Below are 15,820 nucleotides of genomic sequence, written 5' to 3' on the forward strand. Positions count from 1 at the left end.
GTCACCGTACCTTTTCCCTTTATTTCGACTGTGGAACCATCTCCGAATCTTACCTTCCCTGTTATCTTCTCGTCTAGCTCCTTAAACTTTGTACATTGTCCTGTCATGTGAGTGCTAGCGCCATTATCCAAATACCATACATTTGACTCCAATTGTTTCTTTTTGTCTTGGTTAAGCTTTGGTACAATGTCTCCTTCATTAAGTAACAGTGTGTTACTCCTGCCTGACTCGCATTCTGTCAGTAAAAGTGTTGGCTCATCATCTAAGGCTTGTGTCAAGTTTACTTCAGGTTTCTGATCTCTCTCTCATTTTGGCTTACGACATTCTGCAGCGAAATGCCCGTAATTGTGACAATTAAAGCACTTTACTTTACTTTTATCACGGATACCTTGATAACTGCTAGTACCACGAGGCTTCGGAGGCCTTCTTTTTAGCCACTCCTCTCTGGTTAACAGCAACTGTCCTTCATTGTTTTCCCGCTTAGTCCACTCATCCTCAGTCAACAACAATTGCCCATTGCTATTTTCTGATTGTCCACGTAGTCGTTCCTCATATGCTTTAAGAGATCCAACCGTCTTTTCGATTGACATTTCATCCAGATTTCTGGACTGTTCTATCGCGGATGTGATCTGTAAGAATTCAGATGGAGCTGCTCTCAGAATTTTCTTCACAACATAGCTCTCTACAACAGTCTCTCCCAGAGTACGGATGTTGGTCACTAATCCATTTAATCTTATACAGAATTCATCAATAGTCTCTGTGTCTTTCATACACAAATTCTCAAATTCTGATTTTAATGTTTGAACACGAGCTTTTCTAACTCGATCTGCTCCAAGGCACATCGTCCTGATGGCCTCCCATGCACCTCTGGCCGTTTTCTTTTCAGCTATGGATAGCAAAATGTCCTCCGGTACTGCTTGATAGATCGCAGCCAAAGCTACTTTATCTGTCTTATCTTCAATTACAGTCTTCTCATCAGTGGGCTCAACTGCTTCCCAGATTCCGTGTGCCAGCATATATACTCTCATTTTGAGCGACCACGCCGTGTAATTGGTCTTACTCAGCAGCAGATAACTCAACGTTACCGATCCATTTTTACTCTTGAGCTCCTCCATCATCTGTGTTTTTGGCATATATTTTGGCATCCACTGGACTAACCGTGCTCTGATACCAAATGTTGGTTTCAGTTTGTGGATCACCTGTGAATGCACACTACAGATTTAATACTATCGTGTATTTGACAGAGAGTGAACAAACTTGCTCAAAGTTTTATATATCACACTTAAAAAAAACTGAATACATGCTGAGATACTTAAAACAATGCAAATGACTAACTCCTAAAAACTAGCATCAAACTCCTAACTAACATCCACTACTTCCACTTATTTGTTTCTGATCCTAAAAATACTGAAACAACATTTTACTTATTCTCCTAGCTGCTACGTGGCTTAGTGAATACTCAAACAAACAAACGAGTTTATATTACACACTAACAATTTCTAAACATAACTGTAATACATGCTTACGGGACCGTGTATGTGTTAGTGGTGGGGCTTATGGCAGTTTCTGTAACTTTGACACTCATTCAGGTACCTATTATTGTCATGTGTAGGTGTAAATTAGGTTGCCAATGCTGATATCTATATTGTTTAAATATTTATGCAGGAATGTTTTCTTACTTGTCCTATCGGGATCCAAATTTTCTGAAGACACTTGATATTTATGACGGTACGGGTGATTTTCTACTAGAGTTAGAAATGGATAAAATGCTCTCACTAAAGCAATTATTGGGACTATTGGAGTTTAGATTAATTCCAGTTACCTGATGCCAAAGGTTATAGTAGGTAAGGTCGAAGTTTTCTCTCTATACACACTCCACCTAGTTACGTCTGAAATTTTAAAATTAGATTATAATAGTTTAATGTTGGCTCGACTATCTTGTGTGATTAATATCTGTTATTGAACTCCATTTGACCTTGTATTGTCTCTGCCAATTAGAAATAACATTAGGATCCTATGTTTCCTCGAATGTCAGGAAAATAAGAAACAGAGTATCTACAGGTAAATATATTTATATGAAATGTTAATATCTTCTACACATATTCTGATCTTTAATATGAGAAAAAAGAAGTGAAACTTAAAATGGTACCTTTTTTTGTTGTTGGACAGAGGATGCCTTGTTCTTAATAAACTTTAGCTACCAAAGTGTAATACCATTCCCTCCATTTTGTAAAAATATAAGATGCAAGCTTGGTCTATTAATGAATATAGCTTGTAGCTTTAGTATTGTGCTCCTAAGTTCGAAATGAGAGAGCAGAGAGAATAGAAGAAGAGAATGAACTTTTTAAAAAAAATTAGGAGAAAGGAAAGGATTTAAATAGAAAGTTCTTAAAAATATGATTTTGCTTCTATATATCAACTTTCTATTCTCTCCGTCAAAAATTTGGTAGGAAGTTAGAGAGGATTTAGTAATTACTTTTCTCTTCTTCTTTTTTTCATTTGAAATACTCTAGAGCACAGTGTGAATATTTTCGATTAGAAAGGCAAAAGAGACCCGAAGAAATATTATCAACAAGGTTATTGCTTCTGATCTTTTATCATTTTAGATACAGGTTTACTTTAATTTTTAGAGATAGTTCCCGTTGTGAGAGCTTCCATCGTAGTACCATGACCATCTTATTCCCATCATAGTAAAATGCTCATCACTATAACTGCTATAACAAGGTAATTACATTATGGTAAGCCTGAGCTTAATCAAACATGGATTGAGAAGGGAATTTGGCTCAGCAAGTGCCATGTCATATCTAGGTGTTTGGCTGCATATTTGTGGTGTTCAAGGCATCATTTTTTCTTTGTGATCATTGACTTATTATCAAGTAATATGATGTCCATAGATTTGTCACTTATAAAAGCTTTGTAAGTTTTGGTTGTTGATCTTTTTCCGTGAACTAATAATTAAGATTTCAGTTTTTCCTCTTTGTGTTTTAATTTGGAGGAATGATGGAGAGTTTTAGTGTACTGCATTAGTGCAACCTATCCCTGCCCCTATGAAACTATAGTAGCATAATCTATTAGCTCATAATTTTCTTTCCAAAATACTTAACTAGTTGTGTTTGTAACTAAATCTTGGATTTAAGTTTCTTGCTTTACGTATGTGGATTGCATATGGGCTATAAATTGCAGGTTTTACTCTTTATTTTCTATTTTCTTCTCTGCCTCCATTTTAACTATTCTCGAAGTTCTAAATATTCTTCTCATATGCGTGTAATTCTTGACTTGTTGGCTTGTTTTATGAAGCGCGGGTAAAAAAATTGAAAAGACGCTTCTATTAGGAACCGTGGAAAATTTGGACACAAGATTTTGAATTTAGATACAACCGTTTTACAAATTCATTGCAAAGTACTAAAAATTTTGACAAAAATATATCCATTCGTAACATTTTTTAAAAATATTACAATAGTTATACATTTGTAAAAATTACTTCACAAACAATAACAATTTATGGACAAATTTTGCAGTGATCGTTGTTATAGCCAATTTATGGTGTAGTGTATAACACTCTAAGGAAACATATATTTATGTTACAATCAGACTGTTTTACGTTACTTTAGGTGCCCAAAGGTAACATAAGCTGTAGAGGGTTATATGTTATTTTAGGTACCGTAAGATATCATCAAAAATTGCAACACAAGGTTTACGTTACCTTAGCCCTTCAGTGACATTTTAGGGGCCCTATTGTAATATTTTTTTATTATAGAATACTATTTTTAGTATAATGCACCTTACAAAATTAGCAAAAGTACTGTTGCATTTGCTAAATAAGTGAAACATAAATTGATGATATGGCATATGGGACTCACGAGGGACCCACTTTTTACTGATGTGGCACTGCCATGTCAGAATTTAGGCCACATTTTTCTGATGTTCCCTTGCTAATGTGCCACAGAAGCGTTGCATTTGGTAATTTGGTACTGCAATTTCCCTTTTGTGTTGCGGTTGTAGTTTCAAACATTTTTATAATAAGTAGTATTGTATTCCAAAATTTTTATTATTACAGTTATATTTGCTTTGAATATTAATGTTAAAAATATTACATTGTGTTATGTTTCTAAAAAGATTTATCGTTACATAATAAGACAACAACGTTATATTTGATCATAATATGTATTGCAATACATCAAAATCCAGTGTTGCGGTAGAGGAAAAGTTTTACATTAGATGAAAGATCTCTGTTACATTTGATAGGTGGGTCCACGATGATACATCAACAAAGGGCCCCACAAGATGTGTCCCACCTAGTAGGACCACATAGGTCGGTCCCACTGCTGATGTGACATTTGATATGGAAGCTGATGCAACGTAGTCTAGTGTTGCATTTTATCAATTTAGTGTTGTTTTAGGGCCTTAATGTAATAATGTTATATTTTAAAATAAAAGTGTTGCATTAGCTAACAAATGCAGCGCTCGCTGGCGCAATGTCAAAACACGTTGCGTTAGACCCAATGTAATATTTTGAGAGCCAAATGTAATAGTAGGAGAGGATTGCATCAGGCCATTTGTTATTCCCAATCAATGCAACAAGAATTACAGAAGAGGGGTTGAATGTAATTCTGGCTTCTTTTTCTGGTTTCAAGAATTTTCTTACTTAATATATAATTGTGTTTGATTTTGCCTGAAGTGCGGAATGAAAGCAAAATAGAAATTAAAATACAAAGCAATAAAATATAAGGCTTTAAAAATTTCTGGTGGATTTGAACTTATCCACCAGATATATATATATAAAGTTGAGAACTCTGTGATTTTTGAATAGCATACAGCTGCTTACAAGTGAACTTACAGAATTACAAAGAAATGTTTAACAGATTCAACTTTTTCTATGTCTCTGAAAATTATGCTTACTTGGTTGTTTTGTTCTACTTGCTACACTTGGTTTATATACTACCAAGTTACATGATAAAACGACAAACAAATAAAAACAAAGATTGTTTCTAGTCTAATTTCATGCTACTTCATTACTCTATCCAACAGCTTTGAATATCTTCATAAATGCATGAAAATGGTAATGCTTCTTTGTTCTCTAAATCTTGCAATTAGGCTGCCACATTCCATTTGCAAACAGCCGACGCATGTGACTGTGTTGTCACTGTCAACTGCTCTTTTGAATTATGATCATCCGTCGGGACTATGTTGGTCATGCGTCGGGAGTCTTGTTGATTATCTGTCGGGAGCCTTTGTAGATCATCTGTCAGTAGCCTTTCTGTCACTTGACTCCATTTCACTTATACAGAATTACAAGACATCTTAAATTTACAATTAGCCAACCTATTCTGTATATCAATCTAGTAGTCAACATGATTTAAAGAATCCTACAGCATCTACTAGTACATTGTTATTTGTAGAAATGTGCTACAAGACTTATTGTTACATAAGCTACACTCTTGATGGATGTTCAGTTGTCATCCGTCAGGACTATTTTAGAACATCCGTCGAGAGCTACAAAAATACTAAGTTAAATCTACTAAGGTGTTTTGTTCAACTGATCATCAAGTTCACAACATATTCCCAACACCATTTATGGAATAGTGTTAGAACTTTACATACATCCGGTTTCAATCTTTAGAGTATTTAATTTGGATTGTATAATATCTTTCAAATTAAGATTTATTCAAAATCTTGGTGTCCTGAATTTTAATTTTTTGAAAAAATATTAAAATATTGTGTTATTCAGAAATGAACTTAAAAATTATTGAAAAGTTAAAGAGTAAAATATTAGATCTTCACTCAATATAGTATCACCGTTAAAGAGATGTCCACGGTTCGATTCCTCCAACCCATGTATATATATACATGTTGCTGCCAGTTTTATGGTTATGTTGCCCGACTTGCTCCCGTTAGTTATTCAATGGTACATTGAGGAGAGAGTGTTATTCGAAGTGTTGAAGATTATACTACCAGCACAAAATTTGAGACTGGCCCAGTACTTAAAAAACCATGAGGAAGCAAGGAGGAATTAAAGTTTCACATGACCTACGCCAACAAGTAAGCTAACACAAATTATGTCTATCAATGTGAACTAGTTACAAATATCCATAAGACCACCATCCTTTTTGGATGAATCTTCAATTTCACATATTCAATTTGTATATGATTCATATATGCATAATGGTGATATTTTATAGTATATGATGATGTGGATTCAAACTCTGTAAGCTCATGTCGTAAGTCAAAGTCAACTCAAGAATATTTGTAACCAAGTAATTAGTTATAGGAATAATAGAAAGTTTGTTTGGATGGATGAGATCAACAAGACCATTGTTGTGGTACTTGTAACTAGCTACCCATGATCGTCATCCTAGTTATTATCTTTTATTGTTCACAGATGTCTTATTTAGAGTCACCTGGATGCACCTTCATCTTCACATTGTTTTACTTTACTTTAGAGAATGCGCAACTCTTTATATAATAAGTTTCTAGAAAGTACTCATTAGCATCATCATTATAACTGACAGTCTAGTAATAAATATATTATATATAACACATATAAAAAGCATGAAAGTATATAGGGTTATTGTAAATATTATATAGGATTATTGTAATTAGTATATATAGGATTATAGATTATTGTAATTAGTATATTAGAGAGGGAGTGAAAATCTATCTGAGAGTGATAGGTTTCTTTGTGAGGAGGAAAAGAAGAGCGTAAGAAGGTGAGGTTGGATATTTCTTCCGGCACAACAAGTAAAATTGAGAGTACTACCTTAATAGGTGAAGATGAGGGTGTGAGGACAGTGAGCGAGGGGAAGGCCCTCATGCAAGGGATGCAAGAATAGAGAGAAATTGAGAGAAAAGCAGGTACAAGGATGGACCCTTTGGATGCTACAATTCCAACTAGTGAAGGCCCTGATGCAAGGGATGCAAGAATAGAGAGAAATTGAGATAAAAGCAGGTACAATGATGGACCCTTTGGATGCTACAATTCCAACTAGTGAAGTTGTGTTTAAAGCAGGCTATCAAGCTGCCGCCTTAGAGAGTGTGAATCTAAAGGTCTTTATATTTCAGCATTATCAAGTTTTAGCTCGACAATCAACCTGGAAGATGAAGTCGCCTTTAGCTTGGTTCATACCATCACTACACCATAAATGACCTGTTGCAACCCCTTCCGGAGAAATGTTACCATGATATGTTACTTTAGCTATGCTCCTCATGGCCTAGTATAATATTATATTTTTTGTGTTACCTTAGACAAAAAGGAGGTGTTGCATTAGCTTTAAAGTATTACAACTTGTAACATACATGTAAAATTGTTAGCTTTGAGTATTAAATATTAATATAATATATTTTTTAGCTTCAATATTAATTTTACAAGAATTTAAGGTGATATACAAATTGAATAAATATGATACAAAATAATAATAAAAAAAATCCCTCTTGTTTTAGTATGAGCACAGATATATAATTTTTTAATATGAAAAATATTAAAATATAGATACACGACTTTATAAATTAAAAAGAAAAATATAAAAGTAATTAATTAAGTTTCTAATAAAATAGTTAAGATTTGTACTCATAAAATATATTTTTTAAATCAATACATCTTGTGAAAGTAAAAATATATTGGCATAACTAAGAGAGGGAAACCAATTTTCAACATCGGCCCTCTCATTTTAACATTTCCCCTCTCTCAATTTTCACTCTGTTTAAACCCCCCATTCTCTCTCTTTCGTAGAATTTACTCTCTCTCACCCCTCTTACGTCTCTCTCTCTCTGCCTCTACATCTCTCTATGTCTTTCTCCTCACCTTAGTATCTTACATTGCTTACTCTCACTCTCAATCTTAGCCTCAACATATCTCTAGGCCCCTCTCCAGTAAATTTTATTCCTCTAATTAGGGCTTTAGTCGGAGGCTATGGCTATGGTTCTTCAATTTATGGGTTTTTAAGAGTTCCTCAATTTAGGGTTTTTTGTTTTTATCTCAATTGACTTAATTTCGTCATTTAATTTTCAACTAATTCATGTCTCTTTAATCTTGAACTAAATATTTTTAGTTTGGGTTTTGAATTTTCAGCTTCTTTTTGGAGTTTCGATTTGGTTCAGTTGGAGCTACGATGGGTTTTGGAATTATGGCTTATACTTTTGGTAAGTTGAAAATCTCTCAAGTCAAATTAAATTATTGTTCAATTCCCCTGTTTGAATAGCTTAAATCAATTTGGGAGGTTGATGTTTGTATAATACAATTTGGGAGATGACTCCAAAGTGAAGACTGTTATTAATTTTTATTGTAAAAGGTAGTTCGTTTTGGGATTCACTTATTCTATTAATTCCAGACATTTCTGCAGGAAGGGGACTTCATTTTTGTAAGATAATTTCTTAGTGTTGTGCTATTGGTAAACCTTTCTATATGAAACTAAGACAAAATATTTTATATAAATTAAATGGTCTATGTTCAAGAGAATAGTCTTTCAGTACTTAGTTCAACCTTATAATTTGTGACTGTCGCAACTCCTTTTTGTAATCATACATTTTCATTTTTGTTATACCATGTTTAATCATATATGATGGTCATGTAACCAAGTTCACACCTTTAGTACAGGTTAATACTGGAACCTTATATTTTTTTTGTGCAGGCATTTGTTGGGGTAGAGAGGGATCTGAATGCAATAGTGATTGCATTTAGAGGAACTCAGGAGCACAGGTACAAGACAATCTTAATAATTCTTAGCAAACAAGTATACGTTGCATATGTTACTGATCTTCCATGACACATTTGGACTTGATATCAATTTATGCATGTACTGTATTTCTATTTGTTTGATAAATTTTATTTTACAATATTCAGAACTGGACTGCAGACCTTTACTCGAAGCCTCTTGACTGTAATTGTCCTGGAATCTCTGATGCAATGGTTCATGATACGATAAACATAGTCTATGTGTATGCATTTTTTCAGTTGTAAGTGTAATTCTCGATATCATACTTTTTTTTTGTTTCAGATGCATCATGGTTTCTAATCTACAGAACTGGAGTTTACCCAATAGGAATGGGATGATGTTCCCATGCCAGATGGCACTTATGATTCCTCTAAACCAATTGAGTTCCTTGTTACTCATACTCAGGTGGAGCACGAGCTCTGTGAAACCATCTATAGTTTGATTGTTGTCAGCACCTTCATAGGTGGATCACTTATCTAATTTCATTCATAAACTATATCTTATATTATTTGTATGTCCTCACTTATTTGTAATAATGTCCTCACTTACACTTTTAGGAATGTGAAAACTCCTTGGCTAGCATAACTAAACTTTTAAACAACATTTTTAAATTTATTGCTTGCTCTTATAGTTTTTGTACATTACCTGACCAAGTTGGTGTATAACTGTATATTATTTTTTGTTAGTTGTGTACTCCATGACCAGAATATATAATAACCGCATATACCTACTATCTGCTGACATTATAAATTTTGTTTGTTACTATAAGATTAATGAGCTGGAGCTGAGTCATGCTGCTGACATAATTTGACTATACAAGAAATCAAACATGAGTGAACTTTGCTTCAGGCAGTGCAGGATTTGATCCTTTAACATCTAAGCTCGCGGTGGACATTTCAACTCTGCAGACAACATATTAATATTATTTTTAGTCTCTTGAAAGTGCACATTCAGATATTTTTATTAATCATTTTTCATTTTCTCTTACTCTTATTAAAACAGTCAGTTATATCGTTATCAGATCAGATAGATTTATTTAATGAGTGCATCACAAAGCTGAAAGTTACAGTAGGAGCTCAAACAACAAGCGCGATATTGACCAACAGCCTGTTTGTAGTAGTTGCAGGAAACAATGACATTACCAACACTTATTTCAACAATCCTACTAGGAGACTGCATTATGCCTACTCTTCATATACTGATCTTCTGATCTATTCAGCATCTGGCTTTGCGCAGGTACACATACAGCACGAAACCATCAAATTTGTTACTTTAGAAACATGTCATGATATAGTAAATGCTAGAGATATATTATAAGTTATAACACTCACAATTTTGTAAGAACTGTAGATCTACTTTCACATCTATTTTTGATAGATTCTGAATTTATAGATGTAAAAGAGCTGTACAAGTTGGGTGCTCGTCGAATAGGTGTATTTGGAATACCACCTATTGGATGTCTTCCATCATAGAGGACACTACAAGGAGGAGTGTAAAGACAATATGCAGAAAATTACAATGAACTAGCACAGTTATTCAACGTTAAAGTGTCAGATGAAATGAAGTCTCTCAACAACCGTCTTCCTAATACAATGATGGTTTACCTGGATGTGTACAATTCTCTGATGGAACTCATTCATAACCCTCGAAAATATGGTACATGATCTATCTTTCTATATATGTACTAGAAAATATTAAGACTTACTAGTCTGCATCGTTTTTTCTGTCCTCACACCTTGTTCTACAAGCGGGGTACAACGAGTAAAGCAAATTCGAATGCTTATTGAGTGATATGCTTTGCAGGATTTAGAATAGCAAAAAGAGGTTGATGTGGAACAGGCACCATTGAAGTGGTTTTCTTATATAAATGCCCTTGTCCAGATTTTAACAACTACATTTTCTAGACAATCAATATCCCCAGTCCCAATATACATCAATTAGTGGAAAAGAGCCTTGGTAGACTGATCTTCAAGGAGATAGCTAAAGATAGCTGCCGGATTAGTTAAGTTAATTGCGATTCTCATAAATTAGACTTGTAATGTTTGTATTTAGTAGATTAAGAAGTTTGGGATGTATTATATATAGTACATTTAATTGTACATCGGTTTTATGAAATGGTATTGTTGGATGGATCGTTGGGTTAATGAATTTATTTTTGGGATTGCATAAATATCAACAACAAATTATCATTTTTTTTATTAGCAAAGTGTTACATTAGCTTTATAAAATATTCCAATAACAAAAAAATGGGACCCATATTCCATGTAATAACTGTGGGCCCTAATGTGGGTCCCACTTTTTTAAAAACATTTTTGAACTCTAACGTAACATAAAAACAAGTTACAACTATCTCTCTTTCTGTTGCATTAGCAAGCTAAGGAAACATATAAACAAGTTAAAACACAATGTAGCCTTAGGCACCAAAGATGTTACCTTAGACCCATAAGGCAACATGGAAAAACCTATCTTTAAGAAAATGTTACATTAGCTTAAAAATGGGGCCTGAGCAACAGATTTACCCCCTAATGCAACATTTTTTTGGTGTTACAGTAGGTATTTTATGGTGTAGTGCATAGAATCAATGTTGAGAGCCAAAATCATATATACTTTAATTGACTCACCTCAAAATTAGTATATAAGCTCAAAATTGGCTCGGCTCGGCTAAGTTCACCATAAAAAAATTCAAAAAAAAAAGATTTATATATAGGATTATTGTAAATGTTTTTCTAATTTTTTTATTAAAAAATTCTCGATGCTCGAACCATATAGATGTCGGGATATATATATGTATGTATATATGTATGTATGTATGTATGTATATATATATATGTATATATATATATATGTATGTATTTTAATGATATGAAAAAGTTTCAGTAAAAAATGAATGTATTTGGCGGGACATTTTAGTACTAGTGACTTGACTGCTAATTATAACTACTTTCACTACGCCATATATGGCCTATAGCAACATCAAAAAGAATGTTACAACATGCCAAAAAAATGTTACCATAGTCATCTAAAAGACCTAAGGTAACATAAAAATTAAGTTGCTTTTTTTCGAGTTACCTTTGGCCCCTAAGGTAACATTATGTTTATCTTGGTGTAACATTGACATTTGTATTACGATAGCAGTCAAAGGTTACATCGATATGTGTCTATATTATTACATTATATATGTTAGCTTTGCACTTAGATTTTCCAAAAAAAATGGGGCCCACCACTGGGCCCATAGTGATGACGTGGCATGTAGGTTCCACAGTGGTGACATGTCATGTGAGTCCCACAGTGGTAGCATCAAATTTATACCAGGGGTAACACTTTGAACAACCTACTCTAACACTTTATGAAGCTACTGTAACAATTTACCAGGAAGAAAAATGAAAAACTAATATCGGAAAGTGTAAAATCGATTGCAAAATTTGAAAATATATTATATTAATCTAATACATTCCAAATTTCATAATCTCAACTACATTCATAACCAGTCTACAATCTACAGAAATTATAATAAATTTAACCAATACAACCAACTAACCTACATCCCAAAACTTGAACCACTTCCTGCTAGTAGCTGCTGAAAACTTGACACATATGCATTTATCAACAAATATATAATTGTTAAAGCTGAAATGAGAAAAAAGCAAAGGTTAGGCCATACAATACCCTATATATATACCCCATGCAAAAGTATTGTACTTCTATATTCTATAACAACTACTATTTTACACACCTGATGCATATATACATACAACATTGCTTGCAAACTCAATGATGTCAATGTATCTCTGCATCTAGCTAGCATTTTTTGCTTCATCAACATGAACAACAGGCACACTCAGAATTTTACGTTTGGCCTGGACAGCTTCAGTAACACTAGTGCCATAATTGATCAGGTTTAAGGTTTCTATATATAAGTATACATTACATAATGCATAACTATGCATAATAAATTTGAGGCTAAACTTTTGGACTTAAACACATAAATTTTCAGAAAGAAAAAAAAGAAAAAAAAAAGAAGTGGGTTCAGACAAGGGTAACTAGACAAGTCTTTGAGGAGATGGGTCAACCTGAAATAAATTAGTGCTTCTGGGATTGAAGCTGTAACCAATATAGAGGCATAAGAAAAAAGATGAATCGATAATATGAGATGTGATAGAATTAAGAAGTTAAAGTTTAAAACAGATTCCACATAGGGAGCATATCCAGCAAAAGAAAGAGGATACCATCTCATTGACATCAAGCATAAATAAATTTACCTAGTCATTCACATATCAAATTTTCACAAAACAAGAAATAAAACCTTATCACAACGAAAAGGTAAACTAAATTATCTAAGTAAGCCTCTATCTCATCTTCCACTCCACTTGATTTATAAAAAAAATGCTTGAATCTGAGAGTAGCTGCAAAAACACGTATTACATGTTGTACTAGTTTACTATTGCCTTTTTTTCTTTACAACAACTTAACTTTTTAGAGCATATATGCATAGAAAGTATGTAAATATTTCAGTAAAATCAAATTTTGGATATCTTATGCATTTGGATATCTTATGCATGAAGGAGCCTCAATGGATTATGAAAATGTAACAAATACACCTCAGAATAGAAAAAGGGATTAACTTAAATATAAAAGTGTTTAAAAAAACAACTCACCTTGAATATCACTATCCCTTAATCCCACCACTTTGCTTGCAGCTTCCGCCAACTGGAAAGAATCAGGCATGTTGTCCCCTTCTGAACAATAACATAATAAGCAAGTGACCTTCAAACCTTTGGCCTGATTAGGCATACAGAAAATAGTTAGATACACAACTATAGGATATTGTTCTTACTAGGTAAGACAGCTTAAAGACTTTTGGATATATTACACTAATATTTAGGTCATAAAAACCTATATAACTTAATATATATATATATATATATTTATATTTATATATATTTATATATATATGCAGTAATGCACTGTTATCATTGTTATTTCCATTACTTCAACTACATACTCAGTTGACTAGAGATAAACAGTTCTAGAGTATAATTAAGTCAAAGGATTCTATGGTATAGACAGTATGATGGTGACATAAAGTTCCAAGCTACAGTTCGCATTCTGATAATTACCAAAATCCAGGATCTCATGTTATATTAAATGCTACCAAACTATAATATGGAAGTTTTCAATACAATGTGATCAAAATGAACAGATAACAACCAAAGGGCTCTAGGCTCGAAGCCTAGCAGCATCAATTTATACCTTTTACGGGAGGTTTAAGGTTCAAACCTTGTCAAAGTGAAGAAGAAACTGTGAGTGTGTTATTAAAAAAACAAAAAACTAACAGATAATAATTACAGTGGCAGATTTAACACAGGAAATTAGAAATACTTAATCACAAGGACATTTTACTCTTTCGAATGCTTTGGGTAAATAGCTTATTACCTTAAAACAAGAAAACATTGCAGCAAAAGGCAAACTTGGAAAGTAATCTTCATTTTGCAACTCATCTTCAAACAACAAAGTGTCTTCCGACAACATCATTCCTTGGGCTAAATCTTTTAGATATTTCCACCTTCTCTGAGCAGGATTATAATCTTGGAGTCTTTTCCATCCAAGTCTTTCGCAATATTCATTTGTGCCATCAATATTGGCACTAGAAAGATAGTATATCTGCAATCCACTGAAAGATATCACATTATCATCAAATTACAGTTACACTGAGTTGACTTGCTTTGTAAAATTACGAGCTATTGAAGGTGTTTACAGTAATACATCACAACCATAACCAGTCACTCCACCTACGTCACCATACTACCCCACCACACCCAAACCGTGCACCAGACCCAAACCCTGAACCACACCCGCTCGATGCGCCCCAGCTCCATTCCCCTGTACATCACCCTGACCAACTTAAACACAAATTGTACACTAAATATATAAATGATCCCTTTTCTTTAAGCCATCGCGAATTTTGAGAAAAATATATAATTGTATAACAAACAAGAAGAAAGGATTAATTAAGAACTTATACACTAAATTCCACTTAAACAAAACTTGTACACTAAATTTGAAGATTATAGATAACAAGAAACCAAAATTTAATTAAATTGACAAGTGAGCAAGCGAGGAAAAAAGGATGTTGCTTACCAATCCTAAGCCAGAATCGCATGCATCAAGGACTCATGCCTCCCATCTACTTGATCTGTGAAAATGAATATCAAATGGTCCCAATACTTTTAGTTAACAAAGCTTATACCATATACGAGCTCAAAAACACAAAATAACCTAAGATTAACAACAAAAAGAAAGAAAAATCCGCAAATTACAAACAATTAAAAAAAATAAAAAATTGGGGGAAAATAGAAAAAGTACCTTCAGATCTTATTACCCTTTCCGACCCCATACATACCCCAAGAGAAGGTAGCAAAAGCAGTGAAGAAGATTTGAATTAGATTTGCAACAGCACTCGGACCTTTACTAGGGATCCGACGAGCGTAACGAACCAGAGCGAACCCACCCGATGGTGGATCGTCTTGTAGCGTAACATGCTCTGTGAAAACGGATAAGAGTTTAAAGGTTAATAGTTAGCGAACACAAAATTTCAAAACAAAAAACCAGTAATTAATAGTAATCCCGCAAAGTTTAACCCCTAATTGAAAAACCAAAGCCCTAGTTGACGAAACCCCAATTCAATTGAACCCTAATTAGAAAAGTAAATAATTAATTATACAACGGAGATTAATGGTAGAGACTAAGAGATCAGAAAGAGCTACGAAAAAAGAATAAATATTAGCTAGAGAGAATATGGAGAGAGAAATCTAAAATGTTCAGAGGGAGAAAGGAATTGCAAGAGAGGGACAGGAAATCAGAATGTTTGAAGTTTTCAAAATTTCTGAGAAATTTGGGCAGCCGTTTGCTAAACTTTTACCCGCTTGAGCCCAAATATTCCCCCTTCTGATTGACCAGTAATATACATATAATTATCATTATTATTTAAATAAATTAATAAAATTTAACTAAATATTTTTAAAAAAGTTAGTTATTTGTATTTTTAAAATTTATAATTCGTATTTTTATATTTTTGATTTTCAAAACTTGTATAGTTGTATATTAGTGCTCAT

At 33.4% G+C, this 15,820-nt stretch overlaps 1 protein-coding gene across 1 annotated transcript; it reads left to right on the forward strand.

The window, feature by feature from the left end:
* Positions 1-6,954: 6,954 nt before the first annotated feature.
* Positions 6,955-10,527, forward strand: LOC141696325 (GDSL esterase/lipase EXL3-like). Its single transcript, XM_074500480.1, is given in 7 exon segments — positions 6,955-7,044; positions 8,625-8,726; positions 8,837-8,902; positions 9,036-9,171; positions 9,543-9,595; positions 9,711-9,990; positions 10,086-10,527. Coding segments are annotated over 7 exon segments (1,014 nt in total). The 3' UTR covers positions 10,373-10,527.
* Positions 10,528-15,820: the final 5,293 nt, after the last annotated feature.

This window comes from Apium graveolens, chromosome 11 (assembly GCF_009905375.1).
Source record: "Apium graveolens cultivar Ventura chromosome 11, ASM990537v1, whole genome shotgun sequence".
Lineage (NCBI taxonomy): Eukaryota > Viridiplantae > Streptophyta > Magnoliopsida > Apiales > Apiaceae > Apium > Apium graveolens.